Below are 23,468 nucleotides of genomic sequence, written 5' to 3' on the forward strand. Positions count from 1 at the left end.
CACACGGCTTCTCCTGGTATGTTTTCCAATCTTTATCATAAAGATGTTTAAACACGAGACTGAATTCTGAGCTCCCTCATAGTTCTCCCAATGTCGAAAGACGAACATGAATGAAAGGGCTTATGGATTTCAGCATCTTCTGACATCAAAACTAGGGTGAAGCGGAAGCTGCTTTCCCTCTTCAAGAAGGCACAGGTCAGACTCAAGAGGGCTTGCCAGAAGCTGCCACCACACCAGCTCACAGTCACCCCTGCAGCCAGTGTATGTGCACCAAGCCCACTGGTACCTGAGGGAAGACAGTGTCCTGCACACCCCAGTAGTTGTCACTTGCAAAAGGGCATGACTGTTTTTAAGAGACAGACCTATGTAGGTCAAAGGCTTTTATACATGGCCTGAAATGAATGACAGGTGTGAAACTCCCAGTCCCCCAGAGGAGCACCTCACTCCCGTTCTCCAGCAATATGAAAACTGGACAGAGCTGCTCCATTAACACCACAAGAAGGCTCCCATTTGGGCCAAGTGACCTTCTGCTAGTGAGTCAGAAGCCAGTCTAGGGAGAGGAGAGAGGGACAGTCCAAACAAAAAAGTTGTTAGAGAACAGCTCTTGGGAAACTAGGGTGCTTAACTGGGGAGAAGTGAGAGGTCTTCAATAAGTGATTGCTACAAGCTAAGCTTAAAAGTAAAAAACACGTGGCAGGCCCCAGTGCCCCTGGCTCTTGAGAGAAACAATGTGTTCCAAGGCAAAATGGAAATCCTACACTCCCAAGCCACAAAGTCAAGCTCCCTCACAGTCCCTCCTGTCCTTAGGGTGTTCCTCCTCTAGCTCTGTGGACATAATGAAGTAAACTTTCTGAAAAATTTGGCGACTTTTCCTTTTTAAGGGAGGAAGGGGGGAACCCCACCTCAAATCAACCTCCCCCAGAATGTGCTGAGGAAAAGGTGACTGAATGACCCTAAGTTCCACGAGGACATAATAGTAAACACATTATCCCCAAAGTAATTTATTATGGAAATCATAGTTCAAATAAATAAAAAAAAAACCAATGTATTTAAATTTCCCTCAAAAGAGTTTTGTACAATCTTTTATAATTAAACACACATAAGAAAGGTCTGCTGTTCAACTTAAAGGGAAACCTATACTTGAAAAATCAGACAAAAATTTATGGAGCATTTTTCTTCTGAACTCATTCTTTCCAATGAACTAGGAAATGGCCTCCTTACAATTATAGCCAAATTAGAACTTTCTTATGTCTTCAGAAGCCACAATCACATTCCTCTTCTTAAAGGAAGACAAACCATTATTCTTCCAAAAGTCAAATATCTAAATTGCTACAGGAAAATTTCCACTAGCCCAGGTTCTGGCATAGTACTGACCTGGTTGGCAGGCAAGTACTGTCACCCTCTTTAGCTTCATTAGTCTTTGTACCAGCTCAAGGGCTATTAAATGACAAGAAGAGATGTCTGGGTTCCATGAGGGGCCTGCTCACGCCTGGGAATGCTGAGAGGCTTCACAACACTCTTGACATTCTGCTTTGGACAGTGGCTGTGGGCTTCAGTGAGCTCCCCATAGGAGACCCTGTAATTCCCTCACCACAGCAGAGGGTCATACAAGTCTGGGTTTTTATGGCTTTAAGTTCTTTTTCTCTTTCATGCCATTTAAAAAGAAGGAGATTAAACAGCTTGCTGAGATTGAAATTTTAAAAAAGAAGAAAACAGGGACCTAGGGTATAGGCAGAGCACTTCAACGTGGGGGTGTCTGGGGTGCAAACCCATGGCAGAAGCCCCCACCCCTTATGTCCAAGAGGAGAGTTCCAGGGCAAGCTTGTCTATTATCTGCTACCTGGCTCAGTCCAAAGCACCTAGATAAAATTAGGAAGAAATATTATGGTTCAAGTCATTTAAGAAATATGGTTTCTGGGTTCAGCTGTGTGATTCTGGGCAAACTACTTAAAAGCCTCTGGGCTCTGCCTGCTCATGTGTTGACAGTGTGTTTTAACTAATTGTACTGTACTTATTTTAACCCGCTGCAGTTTTTTGAAGGATTTTCATATGCTTTTGTGCATTTGATTCTTGTGATAATCCTGTGATGTAACAAGGGCCAGAAGCTCCATTTTATAAAATGGGAAACTGAGGCTCCAAGTGACAAGCCCACAATGGCAGCCAGAAAGCTGTGGTAGTGGGACTGAACCCTCCATTCCCGACTCCACTCAGATGTTCTTAACCACTTCACACTGCCTGATCTTTCTGATTCCGACAGCATTAAAATGCCACCATTTAAAAAAAAAATCTTCCCATTCACAGCCCATGTCACTGTGACATCACTTATAGGTTGGGCAACAGGAAGTATATGAGTAAGTGCTCCCTTACTTAACAACTTGTGTTTTCAACTTAATTCTTTTGCTTTTTTAAATGCTTAGATCCTGAAGTGCTAATAAAGATTCCTAGTACTTAGGTGAGGAACAATCTAACAGGTCTTGCTCCTGGTGGAAATACTCATATATATGACAGAGTCCAGAAATACATATTCTACTGTTAAATTAGAAGCCACTGCAATTATTGCTTTACTGTGGGGGCGGGGGATGAAGAAACCATAACACCTAAAAATTGACAGAGACAGTGTTGGACCTGAGTCCTTCTAAGAAAGCTACTTGGCCTAAGCTTTCCCTTCAACCCCTTTCCTGTTCTCATGAATCACGTTGGGTGACCTGTGTCATGGCCCTATAGGATGGTGGGATACAAGAAGAATGAGGTCTGTGAGCATCTGTGCTGTGTGTTCTTTTGACTGGCAGTAAAATTTCTGAGCGGCCAGCAAACTGGGGAAAGGGCACCTGACAGCCTTATCTGACTTGCAAGTGAGATGAACTGGCTGGAAGCCATGTGACTGGCACCATGGCTCTATGGTCTTCCACATGACGTTCAAAGTAAACAGAAGGCAGGATCCCCTTGCCCCCACCTGGTTACTGGGCACTGACCTGCTTTGCCCACTTCCCCTTTCCTCAGTGATCCTTCAGCCCGGTACCCAGCTCTGAGATGAGGCCTGCTTAGCACCAGTGAAGTTCCCCACATTCAAACCAACAACGTTCTGTGTGGAGATAAGGGAATCAAAGTTAAAATCCAACCCATCAGCATCCATGAGTTCACTACGGATGATGGACTCCATGTCACATTCCAAGCTCCCATTGAACATGTCCAGGTCCAAGTCGCTGGGGAACTTCTCGTGGCCCATGACAGGAAGGTTTGCACTAGTTGAGTACAAGGAGGAGCCTGAGAGAGAGTCCGAGAGGGTTTGCATAGACTGGCTGACGGGAGACTGCTGCTGGTGTTTGGCCGACCCAAGGCTGCTGGAGTCACTCAAGCCCATGTTGCTGATGGAATTCGACAAGGCACGGCTGCCACCGAGAGCGCCCTGGGTTTGGTGCTGGTGGTGGAGCAAGTTCTGATTGACCAAACTCCCCTGGTTAGGCTGGGCGGCAAAGGACATCATTGGGTCATTGCGAAGCATCACGTTGCGGCGGGAGTTCTGGGCGGACACAGCGGTGCTGGCCTGAGACATCAAAGGGTCCGACTGGGTCATCATGACATCGCTGTGGCTGAGTGAGTCCGAAGTGAGCAAGTCTTGGAGTGTCTGGTTGCCATAGTGTGACATGGAAGAGAAGGTGGCTGGCTTGTTCTCTTGGATGGTCTGCATGGGAGACTGGCGCAGGGAGTTCAGAGATGACGGTCCGAACACCGTGCTGTTAAAGGAGCTGGTTGGAGAGCCCAGGCCGGAGCCCTTGGCTGTGTAGGGGAAGCTAGAGCTCCGCTGCATGAGCCCCCCGGTGGGCGATGGCTGGGACGATGGGAGTGTGATGTTATCCAGCAGGTCATCCATGAGGTTGTCAGCCAGCCCATCATTCAGATTCATGGTGCCCGCCATGTCAGTCAGCCGTGGCAGTTCCACAGTGCATGGCTTGCTCACAGAGGGTGACAGGCTGGCTGAGCTGCTGTAGAGCATGGGGGAGAGCGGCGCGTCATCGTCCTGGACGTCATCCAACTCTGTGCTTGCCAGGATGGGCGACAGGCGGCCACTGACTGTGCTGGCATTGGAATTGGTGCGTGAGCGGAAGTCTGTCCATGCATCCAGCTCATCGCTGCTGCGTGACGTGGGGCTGCCGGGCCACTTGGAGAGCTGGGAAGGACTGTCGTCTGCTGACTCGGGGGCAGTCTGCAGGGCTGCCTTCTTCTTGGCGGCCCGGCCACGGCTCTTGGTATACTTGTTGCTGTTGTCCATGGACACAGCCCGCCGGCGGGGGGCCTTCCCACTCTTCCCCCCATCGGGGTTGATGATCCACCAAGAGCTCTTACCAGTCCCCTCATTCTGGACTCGCATGAACCGACTGTGCAGTGACAGGTTGTGCCGGATAGAGTTCTGCAGACAGAGAAAGGAAAATGGAGAATATGAATTGGAATGATCTCAAACCGAGCATGCAGAAGAAATAGTTAAATAGACTCCTGTTTTCTAAGGCCTCCTTAATTTCAAAGGCAACCATAAAAAATAAAAAATAAAAACAACAAATACCTGCATGACCCTCCTTGACTTGGAATAAAATGACAACTTGTTAAATGGAAGGTGTCAGATCTAGGAGGTGGGGAGAAAGTTTCACATCCAGAAGATACTAGAAATGTATGAGCACAATCACGTTGTTTTCCCCAAATTCCTAAGGGTTATTGTCCTTTCTATAATTATATTCCTTATATTACAGTCCACACTTGTAATTTATTACCACACCAGTTCTTCCCTGCACTTTGCGACAAACCTCTCTGGGTCTCCAAGGGTCATTAATCACCTGGGTGGCTATTTTATTCTCTTAAGGGTCCCCTCCTCCACTAGTACAGAGGCAGCCTCTACCTTTTCCTGACCACTTCTGTGAATGTAGAAATAGTATGAGTTGTTCCTTAACCTTCCTATGGCTCCAGCCCGCCAGTTTCACACCTTATTATATAACACCTGGCAGGCATAAGAATGGCAGAGCAGGATATTCTGGGTTGATGAAAGAACTAGGCAAGTCAACCTTCTAGAAGAATCCAAATAATTTTATGTAGACACTCTCCCCTCAGTGCAGTGTGGGTGGGGCTCAGTAACTTCCTCTCAAAAGAGCACACTGTAAAAAGGGGGAGGAAGAGTTAACGTACAGTGGAGGACCCAACAGATACGATCTGGGCCAGGTGATCAAGGTCACCATCAATGGGGGCAAGGCATGCCAGCAGCACGTGCCCTTGACAGGATGTGGTGAAATGGCAACTTCTTTTGTGGTCTACCTTCCAAAACCCAAAACCCCAAACCCCAGTCCAACCATGAAGAAAAAAGACAAATCCCAATTAATGGATATTTACAAAGTATCTGTTCAATACTCCTCAAAACTATCACATCCAAGAAGAACTGAGGAGACAAGACAGCTAAAGGTAATGTGCTATTCTAGAGGGTATCCTGAAACAGAAAGAGGACATTAGGAAATCTGAATAACATACAAACTCTAGCTCATAATGACCTCTCGTCATGGTTCCTGAGATGTGACTTGTGGAACATCTATAACAATTATAAGATGTCAACAATCAGGGAGACAGGATGTTGGGTATATGAGAATTCTGTACTATCTTTGCAACTATTCTGTATATCTAAAACTATTCTAAAATAGAAGGTCTATTTTTTTTTTTTTAAAGTAGGGCAAATACCCTCAAAACCCTAATGACTGCACCCATCTTAAAAGAATCTTCCTCCTAGCTTAGTGATACACCCAGTTAACAAGGGTGACCCAGATTCAGTCCTATCTCTGCCACTGACCAACCATGTAACCCTGAATAAATCATTTAATCTGTCTGCAAAAACTGCAGTTCACCATCTTCGTTATGGCCCCAATAATATCCCAGCACCCTCCCTGCCAGGGATGATGTAATGATGATAGCTGATAATATACTTCAGAAGCCAGTCACACTATGAAGTCAGGGTGTTCTTGTTGCTCTTTATAAAGCATGGAGCTCATGGCCTGGACAGGCTCATTCTAATCTGTAAATGTCTCATGAGTAGTTAAAAAAAGAGGAGTTGATGGTATCCTCCACATCTGGAACAGCACCTGCAAGCCAGATGAGTTTTTATTTGCAAGTTAAAGATAAAAGATATTGGCTAATGCTATATGAACAACCCTAAAAGATACTTTTTTAAAACATTGGCAATCATCAACCATATTTATGTAGAAGATACAAATACATGTGTTCTACCAGAATGTTTTTAAAACACAGAAAGTCAAAGCAGGATTGCACCATAAGTAAATAACCCAAAATACTCAGGGTTTCCTAAGTATGTTCCCATGCAAGAAGGGACTGCAGTTAGTTCAGGATGGACAATGAACACTAACAACCATGGGTCACAAGTTGGCATTTCTGCAACAGCCTTCAGGATGCACTTGAGAGGACGGGCAGCACGCTGAGTATCTGAGGAAACAAATATTGCCTAAGAGACAGTGGATCTTGCTTCCCTTTTACTCTTCTGGTTTTTAAAAAGAATAATGGCATCTCTACTAATGGTTCAGAAATTGCATTTCTTTACCAGTAGAAGAGTTTCTCTATGAAATAGGTATGAATCATACTCTGTGTGGTTTGGAAAGCAGATAAATGAAAGATGGTTCCACTCCTGTACTCAGGTGACTCAATGTATTCAAGAAAATGAAAACAAGCTTCTGGGTGAAAAAAGGAGAGGTTGGAGGCTGAGGGGAAGCAAAGTGGTCAACTCCCTAATTACTCCCATCTGGGCAGCCCCTTCCCTCTAGATGCTGGGAGGAGTTCACACCAACACCCAGAATTAACAAGGAGGAACAATCTTAAGTATCCAACTATCCCCTCACGCAAGCAACAATATTTGCAAAATGAATTTTAGTTTACGAATTCCAAACCTATTGAGAAAAAGAATGAAACATTTTATAGAATTTCACAATTCTCCATATGGATTTTCTGATGGCCATTTATTACTATAACTCTGAACTCCAACAACATATAATTTTATGCAATTACAAGCTACAACTGGTTGGATTTGGAGACAGACGTTAAGCTTCTGTAAGGGTATGTGGTAAAGGAGCTGGAACACCCACATGGAGGGCCAGAACCACAGGATGTCAGGGCAGGGAAGGACCATGAAGATCACCCACCAGTCTGGTCCCTAATTGCAAGGGTGACAAATTGAGGGCTTCCAGATTATAGCATTGTCAGTTACAGAACTGTAGCATTTAGGTTCACTGTCCCTAAGGCTAATCGACCTGTATTTAGCAAATCGGTGCCCTAATTTTATGTACGAAGGCTCAGGCTAAGATATATTAAATAACATGACAGAAAGCCCCCTGCTAGTGCCTAAAGACCCCAAACTGAAAATAGCTTTCTTGACTCTAAGCCAGTGCTTCTTCTGCAACCCTTCAAAGGTCTACCACCAAATTACTTAGAAGTCACCATTTAAATCTATTTGTGTTAACAGGTTAAGAGAAACATCTAAAGAAACTAACATTTAAGAAAGAAGAGATCTACAAAAGCACAATCTTATTATATTTTTATTTATGAAATAGTTGGGAGTAATAATTTGGTGCTTTCCCCCAGAAAATGTTTTAAAGTTTATTTTTTATTCTATTCTTCTTCTTTCTTTCTTTCTTTTTTTTTTTTTTTTAAGAAAGCCTGGCTTGGTGTGGTGGTACACACTATAATCCCAGTGGCTCAGGAGGCTAAGGCAGGAGGATGGCAAGTTCAAAGTCAGTATCAGCAATTTAGTAATTTAGCAAGGCCCTGAGAAGCTTAGCGAGGTCCTATCTCAAAATAATAAAACAAAAAGGGATGGGGACGTGGCTCAGTGGTTAAGCAAAAAAAAAAAAAAAAAAAAATCAGTAGAGCAAACCTGAGGCTGCAAGCCAAATGTGCAGCGCACGCTTGCCTTGTTTGGGGCTGGCAGCCATTGCTGTACTCTAAGCGGAGGACAGTGGCTCCCACAAACCACTGCCAACTCCCATCAGCCCCCAGAGCAAAGCCCACCTTATTAAATGGGTGCTGAGCTTCAGTGCCCTTGACTCTCGCTTTAGAGGTTTATTAGTGACAGAATATATTCCCTGGGGCTTCTTATCTGGAGAACTCTCAAGACAGGTTTTTCCAGTTACATTACTAAGACAACACAAACAAAAACTGGGCCACCACCATACTCACAGTCCCCTAGCACAGCAGTCTTCTAGTCATACAGGGTGGCTACCCATCCATTTCTAAAACCCATAATCTGAAAGAGGGGTATTGACGAAGGCCCACAAACGTGCCTCAGCCGTCCATTTCTGGTTCAAATGCCTCCCACCCTGCCAAGGTCAGGAGCCAGAATTCTACTGTTGTGCTCAGAGGTCAAAATTCTATTAGCTTCTCTGCCTAAGTTTTGGTGAAGCAGGAATGGGAATGGTAGGTAAATAAATACCAGGTAAAATATCAATATTACAACATTTCTCTATACCTTCCCTGATAATGAAACTTAAGAGCAAGATGATTTAACATTTCAAATGATCCTTTCCACACCTTAATCCCAGGAAAACTGTCATCAAAAATAGTCTATGGTTTTCCACTAATTCATATACCTTCCAACCAAACTGTCTAAATTTCTCAGATTTTTCATTAAAGATTGGGAGGTGAGGTAATGAAGGAAGGTTTGACAGAACTAGAGTGATTTTTAAAAATTAGATCTAAATACACACTGTAAAACACTCTACAAGGCAGACTAACAGTAACTTATCTAAAGAATTAGAGATGTGCTCTCCTTAAGGATGAGTATGATGAGTTATCTATTACCCACAAGGACTCCTAGAGCTCAGCCCATTCTGTCTAGCTTATTTATTATTAAAGGAGCCAAGAAGCTACCCCAACCCAAAACCATGGGTATAGTTCTAAGTTATTTAAATTCACTACTTAGCTGGGCACAGTGGCACACACTGTAAACCCAGCAACTCAGCAGGCTGAGGCAGGAGATGGCAAGTTTGAGGTCAACCTCAGTGACTTAGTGAGACCCTGTCACAAAAGGCTGGGGATGTGGGCTGGGGAGATAGCTCAGCTGGTAGAGTGCTTGCCTTGCAAGCACAAGGTCCTGGGCTCAATTCCCACTACTGCCTCTTCAACCTCACCCCCCCCAAAAAAAGGCTGGGGATGTAGCTCAGAGGAAAGTGTCCCTGGGTTCAATCCCTAGTATACATATATTAAAAAACCCAGTAGTTAGAAATCAAGATTCTGATGACTTTCATGAAAAAAAACATCTCCAGGAAGAAACTTCAACTTCAGGGACAAATATACCCAATTTGGACCCAAGAATTTATAGAATCTTTAAAGTAATTCTACCATGATGTCTCTGAAGAGAGAGCAGAGAGATAAAAATGAGATGGGAGTATTCGTATGTCAATCTTCTACAAAGTGATTTATGCTGAAACAGCCCTGCACTGGGGCAGAAACCCATTAGGTTAATTAATAACAACTGGCAAACCTGCGTGCTGCATGACTGCAGCTGCAATTAGAGGCACAGCCCTTCACAGAGACATGTGCGGCAGGTGCATGGAGCCACTCATGATGGAACTCCCATTTCAGGCATGCTGACTGCACTGTCGGCTGTGGCCTAGAGAGATTCATTCCTTTGCTTGGCCCACCTTGAAGAAATCAGCATAAAGATGACTGCGCTTATCAAAATCTGGCAATTATTTTTCCTGCTTCAATAAACACAGTTTTCTATTGCTTGGTACATTTATTGAGAAGCTACAGTGTTCATGCCCCTGACATATATGCCAATTGGTTATGAAAACAGATGGACCCAAAACAGATTAAACTACGTTTCAAAGAGAAGCTGCCTGAAATGAATGAGTACTCCACCAACAACATGCAAAGTGGGTAATTCAACGTGCAGTTTTAGTGGCCAGTGGAGGAAGACGGCATGATGTTGAAGACCTCAGGCTTTGATGCTAGCCATGTGTGTCTGTGTGTCTCTGGCATTTGCCTGCGATCTAACTTCAGTTGCCCCTTTGGAAAAACCAAGATTAAAATGCTCTCTTCCATGAGGAGAATCGCTGGAAGACACAGTGAAGCGCTGCATGCACATGGCTCCGCAGAGTGCCAAGCACAAAGCCGCTCTCAGTCGCTGTCAGATCCCACACATGGAAGCAGTGACATCACAAACCTTCACTTACTGTTTTCCCAGCATCATCCACTTTAAGCCAAAAGGTGAGAGGGTGGCGCCTTCCAAGAAAGGACAGCAAACTTTTTAAAAGTTATTTCAAAGGTGCTGTGCCAGCTGGGAGTAACTGGAAATGTCTTAACTGTTGCTACCCTACATCCGCTTCAGCCCCTTCCAAGCCATGTTTACCTTGTGGAGACTTGTCCACTAACCCAGACACCAGCTGCATGTGCTTCCCCTGGAACACAGAGAGGGTTTTGTCTGGAAGCAACATGTGGTATCAATTTATCTTTCTCAGCAACAGAAACAAGAAATCTACTCACTTTAAAAATAAAAAAGAAGTTGTGCAATTTAACTCTTAAAGACCCAGCTTTTTTTTTTTTTTAAAAAAAGACCACCCTGTCCCCTTTCTCTTTTTTCTTTTTCTAGGCTGTCTGGAGAGCAACAAAGTGACTTATACCACTTGCAGGTGTCCTCGGTCCGGGAGGGGAAGGACTGACTTCATGCAGTGCTCACCTACCATTTGTACAGGGCCAGCATTTCAAGTATTTCTATTCACTGCTTGACTTGCTGGCAAGGACAATTCACAATGAGCCAAACTCCTGGATTCTAAACATGCACCTGCTGAAGTATAGATGAAGGAGGCTTTGTGAACAGCCCAATGGAAACCACGAGTCACAGGGAGACTTGGAGATCTGTGCGCCAGAGAGTAATGCAAAGACATAGCTATAGGTGAAGGTCTGGGCAGGGACCTTTGGTTTTGATGACAGGAAGTTCTCTGGACTAGACCCTTGATTTCTCTTCAGTAGTAGTTCATCCTGGATGTCCATTAGAAGAACCTGGGGAGACCGGAATCACTGACACTCCAATCCCAGAGTTTCTGGGTCAATTGGTGTGGTAAGGTCTGCACACACATGCATTTTTAAAGCTCCCCAGATTATTCTAATGTGCAATTAGGGACAAGAACCACTGGAAGATTCCTCTAACATTCCACAGACTGAGATCTGATTCCAACTTAGTGATTCCCAGTCTTTTTAGGTTTGATGACATAACACAATGATGTCCTTTGAGTCCAAGTTTCTACCATTGAGAAGATAAGGATGAGAACTGGGGTCAGAGATTAAAGCTGTGATTATATGTGCAGAGTAAAATGGAGAGTTAAAGCAACTCTTTCGATAATTGAGGTTCAGATCGTCTTTTTCTTTAAAAACAATAAGGTCTGAGGAAGGATCTTCGACCTTTCACTGCCTTGTGGACAGCTGCCCCTTTTGATACAGGCTGAAGGAGGTGGTGCTGGGTTAGTAATTGATGCTATTATTTTCTCAAATATTGCCAGAGTCTCATTTTGAGCTGTCTGCTCTCTTCCACTGGACCTTATCTACTTTGGGAAGTGTTGTTTGAAAGCAAATATGAAAGTATAGATAGCATAAAGCAGACTTGAAATCAGAAAATGATTATTTCAGGGCTGGGTATGTAGCTCAGTGGTACAGTGCCTACCTAATATGTATGAGGCCCTGGGTTCAATCCCCAGCACTACACACACATACGCGAAATTCTTATTTCACATGTAATACCACCTATCATGGCCAAAAATAAACCTTTCCCATTGAGAAGTAAATGTAAAGGAGCCTTCGTGAAAGGACTGCACAGTCAACTCTGACATAAGACACTCCAGTCGAAGCTCCACTCCTACTCTTGTCTAAAACTTATAAGTTCAAACTGTTAAGGGACTTTTTTTTTTTAATGATGGTGTTCTAAAATAAATATTGTTGGGAACTTGTCTGAGGATTAAATTTCCAGCTAGAAATAAGATTTCCTGTTAAATTTGCTGACAGTAATTCTCTACGCACACAGCTCGCCTTTGGACACCAGCATTTAAGTTTTCATGCAGTAAGCAAGTGTGACAGGTTCTGGTCTCTCCTAGGAGTAATAAAATAATAACCATCTGGTGATCAGAATAATGAATCCATTTCTATCCAGGCAATCCTAGCCTTCCCTGGAGAAGAAATGACTGGGCAATTGATCCTGCCCCCCAAAGAAATCCTAAACAGGAAGTAAGTTCTTCTGAATAACATGGAAAGATGGTGACTACTGCAGACAGTTTTGTTGGGTTTTCCAGTGTGGATTTTATTTTCATCTTTTTCCCCCCTCTCTTCACTTAGCAATCTTCTTTTCAAGCTCTTCCACAGCTGTTTCTGCTCTTGGAGGGCAAGAGAGAACATTCCATTCCTCACAGCCAAACCTGCACTTCCAGCACACACAGAACCCTGGCAGCCGTGCACCTCTGCCCACACCCACTCCCTGCAGCACCCTCCCCTGCCCGGAGGCCCTCCTCCTCCCACTCCACATCCTTCTACCCACAGACGTAGGAAGCAGCAGCTACGCTTACACAGTTGATGGCAAGACAGTCCCCAGAAGGCAGCCTAAAGTGGTAGCATTTGGGTGATTCTGCTAAGGTTGTCCCTGGATGTAATGGCATCTTTCCTCATCTCAGCAAACACATGCTCCTGGAATTCCCCTTTAAGACTGTGCACAGCTAGCTGTATATATAGGAATTACAGAACAGTCTTGAAACTGTGCAAAGTAGAAGAGAAAAAGTTTAAAAGTTTACCTAATCTTCACTTAGATTTAAAAAAAAAAAAAAAAAAAGGCTGCACTCCCCGCCCCGCCCCATTTTGGAGACATTGTGTATGTGGAAATGGAGGAGGAAAAAAAAAAAACAACAGGCATACACATCCAGAATTCCAGAACAAATCAGAGAATTTGGAATCACTTTCATGACATTAAAGCAGAGACCAGGGCAGGAAACTCAGTAAAATGTAATGCTGGGGAAAATGGAGAGGTGAAACCCAACAGTAGCCCTGACTTCATTCACAGTGAAAGGAAATGAGAACCAAAGAGCTCCAGGGCCACACCTGAATTCAACCAGCTAGCAAGTACCAATAGCTGAGGCAAACGCTGATTTCCTGGCCTTGAGGTGCAAAAGTAATACCACCCGGAAATCCAGTATTAATCCCAGTGTCTAGTTATCACACCAATTAATGGAATAAAGTGCATGGAGTACAAAAGATGGAGGGATCAACTGATGCATCCATCCAACCATCTGCCCATCCCTGGTTTTACAATGTAAGGAACAGAAGTCTGTCTCTTTAAAAGTGAGCTTTTAAACCAGATACCAAATTAAACCATATCCCATGTCTCATATGACTTCAGCATTTTATAATGGTATTGGCAGGTAGTAGGTGTTTAAAAATTTAATTTAATCAATGAATTAGTGGGAAGGGGATAGGAGGCACAAACTAGACCTGAACTGTACTCTGAAATGAGATGTGATAAAACTCATGACCAATGAATGGTCCTTACATGACTGAAGATGGAGGAAGCTGCCACTACTAAGGCTGAAGTAGCATTTAGGTTGCTTTCAAGTTGGCAAGTCTCATCTTGGGTATTAAAACACAATGACATAGTCTAACAGGTAGGTTTATGGTCCTCTATAATAAATAAAGGATGGTAAGAAGAGCAAAATGATAGTGTGCAGACTATCTGATGCTGCACCTTGGCAGAAGGTACTGGATCCATCCAGGATGAAAAGTTGACTCCTTGCCTACCTAGGGATGCCATGGGGCCCTCATTACTTGGTAATGATGCTGGCTCACAGTTCTCAGAGGTACACTCAAAAACACAGATAGTACACCTTGGTTCCAAGTCTCCTCTAAGGAAGCACATAGGTAAGAAGGGAAATCTGAATGAGTCCATTTGGCCAGTAATATGACTCAGGAAGCTGAAGTTTTAGATCAGCCTCAGCAACTTACTAAGATCCTGTCTCAAAATATAAAAAATAAAAAAGTCTGGGGATGTGACTCAGTGGTTAAATGCCCTTGGGTTCAATCCTTGGCACAAAAAAAAAAAAAAAAAAAAAAATCCATTTCACCTGTAATCTGAAGGAAGTTAATAGTCGGTGCCCACCAGGACCGCTGATCTGTGCTTGACAAATCTATCTCATTTTATTTTCACCACAAGTCTGTTGGGAGGAAACTGAGCTGCAGAAAGGCTAAGTGACTTGTCCAGGAGGTGGTGGTGTTAGAAATCACCCCCAAAGCTGAGGGTGGCCCCACAGTTTTCGCCATGGCATTGTGTGCTCCCCTTTGAAGTCAACAAACTGGTAGAGGAGAAGGGCACTACTAGCAGGTGACCAAGAAATGTGCCACTCTAAAGACTCTGAAATCTATGTGACTGAATTTAAATGTTCTGCACATGTTCCCTTTAAGATCATGAAAGGTGAGCAAACAAGCCATGAAGCAGGTCTTATTAGAGTCAGAGCTGTCCATTTGCCAAAGCTAATTTTTTTTTTAAAGAAACGGCACCTTTTTTCCCTGAGACATTTCACACATGGGGCACTCCTCGCATCACCAAGGCAGGAAGTGACAAACATGATTACAGCCATAGATTGCTAATCATCCAGTCTTTCTTGGTGACATGTCTGGAAGCTTCTTGCTCAGGGAGAATTAGGTCCTGACTAGGTCGAGGCAGTATTGCCTGGCTATCCCTGGCAGGCCCTCAAACGGCTGGCCCCACACTACAGATGCTCGAGTCAGAGAACTCAGGCCCGGATCTGCTGGTGCCCTGGACCTTGCTGTTATGAGGCTTAATCTGAAACAGGGACTCTACTCTATACTATTTAAAACATGTAATTAGTCTATTACTGAGTCAGAAAAGATTAGCTTGCTTTAAAACTATGTGAATCTTAAAATATGATGTCTTTTGCCTGCCAACTGACAGCACGATCGGATGCTTCTGTTTAACCTCAATCAAAAACTCTGGTAGAAAACCGCTCTGGGGTTGCATCTGTGTGCTGTTTCGTTATTTGTCTTCTGGCATCAAAACCTGCAGCAACAGAAATCACTGACAATGCAAACACATTAAGGGGATGGATGTGGAGGTGCTGAGTGGGTGAGGTAAGCAGCCCGAGAGTTTGACATCTGAAATCTGGGAAAACTGCTTTTCTGTTCTTGGTTTACAATCACTCCCTTCGCATGAAATTTTCTGGCTTTAGTATCACACATACAAACACAACTGTTTCCAGCTCTTCAGATGTTATGGCTCAGAACAACCGTTCTTTTTTGCCTTGTTATTTCAAGAGCAACCGATTTCTTTCTGGTAGCTATGAAATGTATGCCAACGTGTGGGCACAAACAGCTCCACATAGGCACACACCCTGGAAAGACTGGGAGGAATGGAAACACGTCTCTGAGCTAGGGAACCAAAGTTTGGGCTCGTATTTACAAAACAGACCAGTGTGCAGGAAATCAAAAGCAGTCTATCTTCCGAGTGTCAGCGTTAATTATCCTCAACAGTCCCTGTAAATCAAGGTGATACTGGTGAAAGAAGCTGAGAAAGTAAGTAAATGCCACATTCCAGAATATCTCCTGTTGGTCACTAGAAACGAAACCAACTGAGGACTTTTACTTTATGGGAGAGTGTGACATGGTCAGTTCTGCAAAATGACTCAGGCCAACAGTACCCTCTGTCTCCTCTGTACTCCCCTGAAATTCAGCTCATGTGAGCTCCTGAAGAACCGCCTTCTCTACCCTCATAACCTCATCTGCTGTTTCACTGTACTGGTTTTACAAGATAGTTTCTTGTTCAAAACCACAGGATGCAAAAGTGGCTGATGACCAATATGATGATGTTGCTAAATGCTGAAGTGAATCAACCATTTACCTCAGGACACTCCTGGGTGCCAAGTGCACATACAGGTAAGCACCAGGCAGCTTGAAGAGTCACATAAAAGGATCATATAAGGAAAGGGCATTTCCACTGACTTCAGAAATAGGCACTCATTACATTTTTCTGAAAAAGCTTCTACTGAGCCACCCAGATACATACACATTTTAACCTAAAATCTAGAATGTTCTCAAATGTGCAAGTTAATATTAGGATGCTCCCTGAACTATGATGAAGCAGACTGAACACATGTGGGCCAAACCCACTCTTTTAAAGGACACACAGGAATGTAGTATTTTAGTATTACTATGAGCCAGGGTCTAATCCACCTCACATACACTGCTAGGTAAGCTTGAAAGCACTTTCAGCATTTTAGTGTGATATATACCACCCAAAGAGCAGGAGGCAAGGACAATCACCAAAGAGACTATAAAAGCTAAACATATAGTAGAAGGAGTGGAAAAATGCCTGTAACTCGGTGCTGCAAGGCTAAAGAAATCAGAGACAGTTCTTTCAGACCCTGTTTGTGGCTGAAGCAGACAGAACAGTCTAAGAGGAGGAGAGTAGAGGGTGGGAGGGAGCCCCCTCCTCACTCAGCACATGTTAAATGCACCAGGGCTCACTGGTTCACTGGCTGTTGGTGATCCTAAGGACATTCCTCAGAGTGTAGACCCCTCCCCTGCCACATAACTGCTTTCCTGGTGCAGTCGGTTTAACCCTTAGATCCTCTCCCCCAACTTCCTGAAGCCCATCATCTGGGTCTCCTGAAGTTCCCAACTCTTTCCCCTTAGGTTGTTATTTGCTAAAGAAAATGTGTTGGGCTAACACCGTGACCAAGTACTAGGTCTTACTCTAGGGCTTAGGGAGTCATTGCACATATGGGAAGGAAGAGTGAGATTAATCCCTGCATATCAAGACAAGGGGATAAAAAACACACAGCAAGAGATGTTGTGAAGCTGGGCACAGTGGTGCAGGCCTGTAATCCTAACGGATTACAGGACAGGAGGATCCTGAGTCCAAAGCCAGCCTCAGCAACTAAGTGAGGCCCTAAACAATTTAGCGAGATCTTGTCTCTAATAAAATACAAAAAAAGGGGCTGGGGACGTGGCTCAGTGGTTAAGTGCGGGTTATCCCCTCCCCCTCAAAAAAGAGACAGAGAGAGATGCTGTGAGCCATTTTCAGCCTCAAAAGTATCTTCAAATAACACACTTCCAACTCTCAGAGGCATTATGTGAGATAATATTACCCTGTACTATTAGCAGTCTCTCCAGGAAGGAGTCCATCAGGTTCCTCAACAGCTATCACCTCATCAATCTTTCCAAGTCAGAAAGACAGCTGAGCCCTAATGGTAATCTGGGGATAGAAAGGGCAGTGAGAGTACCAGCTTCTTTAAGAGTAACAAATCCGTGTTGGAAGACAATTTCCCCCTGCATCTCTGTGTTTCTATTTCTCTTGCAAGCAAATTACAATGACCCTTTGTTCTGGACTATCTTTCAAGGATATCTGCATCTGCACAGTAAACAGTCTTGAAAGATAAGTGACAGGGTCTCCTCCCAGAGCAAAGGGCAGGCATGCTTTTTGCCCCTTACATAATTTAGGAAATCCCTAAACTCAGGGGTTCTGGACAACCCACCCATGTGCAGCCATCAACCTGGCCCCTTGTGGTACCCCTGTGGGACTTGGGTCAAGGGAGGACATGATGCAAAACATGCTGCCGCTGAGCCATGAGAGAATGAAAAACTCCTGTCTCCAACCCCGGAGGCCTGTGGCTGGCAGGGTCCAATCTCAGACCCCTGCAGTTCCTGACAGTCCACTGCTTCACTTGTGAACTGCACACATGTCCTTAACTGCAAACGATGACACTGGGGGCAACACTCCTCTAGCCACCTTTTCCCTACCCTTTCGTAAATGAGAAGGAAGCAAGATAATGGGATGCAGAAGGGAAGGGGCCACTGGTAGAACAGACAGACATACAGGACTCCTGCAATCGAGCATTCTGACCTGGGCCTGCTGAGGACCCTTAAGACTTTGTGGTAACAAGCCAGGAAGAAGAGGTGGGGGAGATAGAGAAGGTCCTTGGACCTAGTCATTTTGCTGTAATTCATCTGCGTCAGTCACCATCGTTTCCAGTTATTGCTCAATGCTGTGGTTCACTTGTGAAGGACAAAGCTGAGCGAGCCGCAGGGTTCGTTTCTTCTTACCTTCCTCTTCTACCAGACACAAGAGCAGACAGCTGCATGTCCATCCCTCCTGACCCCCGCGATGTCCCCTCTCAAGCAACCCTTGCCATAGCATTTGCCGAGTTTCTGCAGGGTCAGGATCCATGGTAGAGCAGAACTGGGGCTTTCTCAGGGGGAAGAGTGTCTCCATAGTTCCTTGACTAGTCTGTGGACTGCCCTCCATTTAACCATGATGGAGATGCTTTCAGGTCTTTGGCCTGGCCACACTGACTCTGTCCCTGTAACATGTCCATACGTGGAAACCTAGGATTCCCGCCTCTTCCCACTTGAGTTCGCCCACGTAAATTGTCTTCATGCTTCTGTTAATGTTTAGGAGCTCTGGACTATAAAAAGGAAAACAGACGAGGCAGTTCCCATGAACCAAGAGCAAACATGTGCGATACACATTTATATACTCTCCCCAAGTTTCCAAAAGAAGAGAGTTAATTTTCTAGCTTATTAACTAGGAACCGGAGTCTTTGCTATGAAGTACAAAAAACTTGACATGATTTCATGCGCCACGGTTTTAACTACTGATTTAAGCCAGACATTTTCTGGTACAGAGGAAATTGGTGTTTTCTTTTCCCTCCCCTTTCCTCTTGGATAACCTACTTCTATTTTGGCAAAAGGAAGATTATATTTACTATGGTGTTCACATGCATCTACACGTCCAGTGCCTCTGGATTGATACTGGATTGTTGCCACACGACCAAATAATGTGCTCTTTGAGAAATAATTATCAATTAGAATGCTATAAAATGGGCCAGCAGTTGCACTCTGTTCATGCTGTGTGGTATTTTGGCCACCAAACACGACAAGCTTTCTTTGGTTAGTCTTTACATCAATCAGAAAGTTACTTTAATGTGCTGTGAGGCTATTTGTGGACATGCATGAAAAAGAATTCAGATACCCAGGAGGAAGTCAGGGTCAACCCACGCCACTTGGGCAGCAGGTCACCAGCCCAGGCACTCCACACACCAACAGCATACAAGAACCCCAGCCTGGCTACAGGAATAGAGTAACAACTTGCAAGTAATCAATTTTTAGTGCTTTCAGTCTAGGGTAGCTGCCAAAAGAATTTAGGAAAAGCTGTTTGCTTTTGGTTTTTTGATACTGATGATTAAATCCAGGGTGTTTAACCACTGAGCCATATCCCAGCTCTTTTTATTTGAGATAAGAGTCTCAATAAGTTGCTTAGGGCCTAAGCTGCTGAGGCTGGCCTCCAACTTGCAATCCTCCTGCCTGAGCCTTCCCAGTTGCTGGAATTACAAGCATTCCTAAAAATAGAATTGTTAGATCTATCAGGATTAGGGTTAGCTACTAAAACAGAACATCCAAATTTAAAAGTGAATTATTCTCATATAAATGATATCTAGAGCTGGGCATGGAAGTACATTCATGTCCAGCAAAACTATTAATTTTAAAAATACCAATTTAAGCTATGGTGAGGTATTCTTATAGTTTTCTATCTACATCAATATATGAGGTCTAAAAATAGGAAACAAGGTCTAAGTTTTAGATACCATTTGGACTTAAAAAGTCCTGTGGCTTCTCCTCCATGTGACAGCACTTTTATACATCACACTATGTTTAGTGAAGACTATTAAAATATTTCTTGGAGGGACAAAATGCATAAAATATGAAAAAGTCACATGAGATCACATAACAAGGAAACTGGAAAGAGTTAACTGATTAAATTCCAAGTTTTCAGTTCTATGAATATTTCTTTAACTTAAACATCAATTTTTTTTCTGTGAATATTTCAAAGAAATCAACATAGGTGCATTAAAATAGGCTGAAAATAATCTGGAGTCCATTACATAATTTATTATCAGTAACAAATATTGTCACTGATTATTCATCTACTACTCTTCTAAAAGAAAAAAGAAAAAACTCTTAAAAACATAAATATTTATTTCAAATACATGTAAGTGATATATTTGCTGCTCAAATTAAGTTTTTCAGGTATATTCCATAAACGGGACAATGGAACAAAATGAATGAGAATGAAAGACCAGCTGGGCACAGTGGTGCATCCTGTAATCCCAGCAGCTCGGGAGGCTGAGGCAGGAGGATCAAGAATTCAAAGCCAGCCTCAGCAACTAAGCAACTCAGTGAGACCCTGTCTCTAAATAAAATACAAAATAGGGTTGGGGATATAGCTCAGTGGTTGTGTGCCTGAAATCAATCTCTTGTACCAAAATAAAATAAAAACAATTAAAAAAAGAATGGAGCCCAACCATGACCATCTCTTATCCTGGAGATGACTGGCACACAGAGGACTCCTAACACATTTTCCTGAAAGGGTACGTTAATTCCTTACTTTCTCTTTTGATCTCAACCATGTCAAGTTAGCTCAGCATCTGCGAAAACATCCAGGAGAGCAGCACGAAAGGGGGGACACTCACTCTTCCCAGATTCTCCATCTTCAAGGAACCCAGCTTTCACATTCAAAGTCACAGTGATAAAGTATTCGATTTGAATAAATGAGGTCATCTGCCTTAAACCTCAGAAGCATTTAGAAGTGCAAAATGTGGACATTCTGAGTTCTATAGTAAGTCATTCTCATGCTTCAAGAGCATTACACAATTCAAATAAAGTAGTAGAGAATATTTTATTTTTAATTAAGATTGAGGATATTTTTTGATAGCTGGGAAAATGAACATCTGAATTCACTGGTGAGAGTATCAAGTGGCTGAGAGTTTTTTGGAATATCTATTGGTATTAAAAATGTATACAACCTTTGGCTTACTAGAACAGTCCATTCCATTCTCCTTTCTTATCAAAGAATGCTGATTTTTTACCTGGGCCCAGAAAAAGACTCTATTCCCTGGCCTTTCTTGGGAGCGGGACATGGTCATGTGAGAACGGCATGGCAGTGGAAGAGATCTCTGGAACTTCCAGGAAGACTAAAGGCAGTTAACCTTGGGTGAGAAGCAAGTCCCTTTTGACTTATACCTGGATAGACTACAAGGGGACCTTGAGAATGAAGGCCACCCGATAAGATGAAAGGGAGAGTATAAGAGGAGATTGATCCTAAATCACTTCCTGTAATTGACATATCGGTCCTAGACATAAACATAAATTGTGTGTGTGTGTGTGTGTGTGTGTGTGTGTGAGAGAGAGAGAGAGAGAGAGAGAGAGAGAGAGAGAGAGAGAGAGAGAGAAAGAGAGAGAGAGAGAGAAGGGGGGGAGGGAGGAAGGGAGAGAGAGAAAAAATTGTGTGTGTGGGGAGAGAGAGGGGGGGGAGAGGGAGGGAGGGAGAGAAGTGGGTGGAGAGAGGGGGAGGGAGGGAGAGAGGGAAAAAAGAAGAGGGGGGAGAGGGAGAGAGGAGGGAAGGAGAGGGAGGGGGAGGGGGCAGCTGAGAGGCTGAAAGACTGACTTACTACGCTTGTCTTGAACTCATGGGTTCAAGTGACCCTCCTGCCTCAGCTTGCTGAGTAGCTAGAACTATGATGTGTACCACCATGCCCAGTTCTAGATATCATTTATATGCTCTAGATATCATTTATATAAAAATAATTCACTATTAAATGTGGTTGTTCTGTTACATTAGCTAAACCTAATCCTGATAGAGCTAATGATTCTATTTTTAGGAATGAATTTTTTTGATATAAGCATGTGGTATCTGTGTGTATACTCTGTGTACATATTAGACTCATAACAAAAATAGTTGATGATGTATCCAACAGTGATTAAAGGTTTCTGCTCATATTATGTAAGATAACGCAACAGAAACATGGAGCAAGAAAGGGATTTATGGGCTGGGTGTGGATGCATACGCTTATAATCCCAGCACGTTTATAATCCCAGTGACTCAGGAGGCTGAGGCAGGAGGATTACAGGTTGAACTCAGCAATTTAGGAAGGCCCTGTCTCAAAAAAATAAATAGGCCTGGGGATTAGCTCAGTGGAAAAGCACCACTGGGTCCAATCCTCAGGACCAAAAAATAAAAAGAGAAAGAAAGGCCTCTATGTGCCTGCCGGCCCGACTGCAGAAGCGCTGAACGCTGCCATCCTCCCATCTTACAAGCTGGCAGGGCAGGCTGTCATCTTCCTGGCTCCAGAGTTTTACAAGTTCTGATGTGGAGGCCACTAAGGTAGGGGCTCAGCACATTTGGAAGTGAAGAGGTTATGATGCAGTGAGGTCTTAACATTCTTGTTTTAGGTCAACCTGGATTTCGAGAGAAAAAGCACGTTGGGGGATTCAGGACATAAAAATGAATCATGGAAAGATGGCCTGGAGAGACTGTGGTCCTGACCTTTATGGTAACAGAATATTTAAGACTATTTCTACCCATCATGGGAATTACATCTGGGCCACTGTCCTAGTAATAATTTTCACATAACTATCAGAAAACAACCTTAACAGCCAGGGAGTCCAGAACACCCACCACACAGTCTGACATCATAACTTGCACGAAGGCTTCCACTTTGGGGACTGTGTTCTGGTTGTAAGAGAAACATGAAATGAGCAGACGGAAAGGAGGTCTCAATTGAAGCCCAGAAATCCATTCGAACCTAGAAAATAGAAATGCTATCCTATAAGAAAACAAATAGTCTCATATCTTTTTTTTTTTGAGCGTGAGGGGGTGGTGGTAATGGGGATTGAATTGGGGGGCATGCAACCACTGAGCCACATCCCCAGCCCTATTTTGTATTTTATTTAGAGACAGGGTCTGACTGAGTTGCTTAGGACCTTGCTTTTGCTGAGGCTGGTTTTGAACTTGTGATCCTCTCGCCTTAGCCTCCCCAGCCACTGGGATTACAGGCGTGCACCACTGCACCCGGCTCCATATCTTGATGTTATGGGATGGCATTCAGTAACAGGTTTTGTTTTTTGTTTTTTTTTTTTTTTAATTCTATACTCCCACTGAACTAAAATGTGGTTTGCTATCCTTCTCTAAAATGAATATTCAAAAATAAGGAGATGAGTAAATAAGAAATCTGTCACAAAACTATTTCAATATTCTGAATAATAAATGCTACACAAGAATAAAGACTTTATTGCATTAAGATGCCATATGACTATCTCAGTTTTTCATGTCTATATGGTAGGTATTAAAAATGGCCTCTAGCACCCAAAAAAAAAAAAAAAAAAAAAAAAAGGCCTCCCCCGAAGTCTGAGAAACCAGGGCAGTATTATGAATGTTAACCTGTGCTGTCTAATTTACTCAACATGTAAGAAAGACATGCTGGAAAAACAGTCATAAATATTCTTAGTTAGGTATGCACCTGCTGGGCTGTAGTCATTGAATGTGAAGACATGGCCACCCCTAGAAGAAAAGATGGCTTATTTAGAGGAAAGGTTACTTAGTAACTGATGTTTTA

At 43.4% G+C, this 23,468-nt stretch overlaps 1 protein-coding gene across 2 annotated transcripts in view; it reads right to left on the reverse strand.

Moving 5' to 3' along the window:
- The window catches only part of Foxo3 (forkhead box O3), a 118,172-nt gene that overhangs the window by 14,272 nt on the left and 80,432 nt on the right, over positions 1-23,468 (reverse strand). For both annotated transcript variants that reach the window (XM_047559721.1, XM_047559722.1), the window contains one exon: positions 2,973-4,408. In XM_047559721.1, the coding sequence (XP_047415677.1) occupies positions 3,008-4,408 (1,401 nt within the window). In that variant the 3' untranslated portion in view covers positions 2,973-3,007. The remainder of the gene's footprint in view (positions 1-2,972; positions 4,409-23,468) is intronic.

The sequence above is a fragment of the Sciurus carolinensis genome, chromosome 7 (genome assembly GCF_902686445.1).
Source record: "Sciurus carolinensis chromosome 7, mSciCar1.2, whole genome shotgun sequence".
Classification (NCBI taxonomy): Eukaryota; Metazoa; Chordata; class Mammalia; order Rodentia; family Sciuridae; genus Sciurus; species Sciurus carolinensis.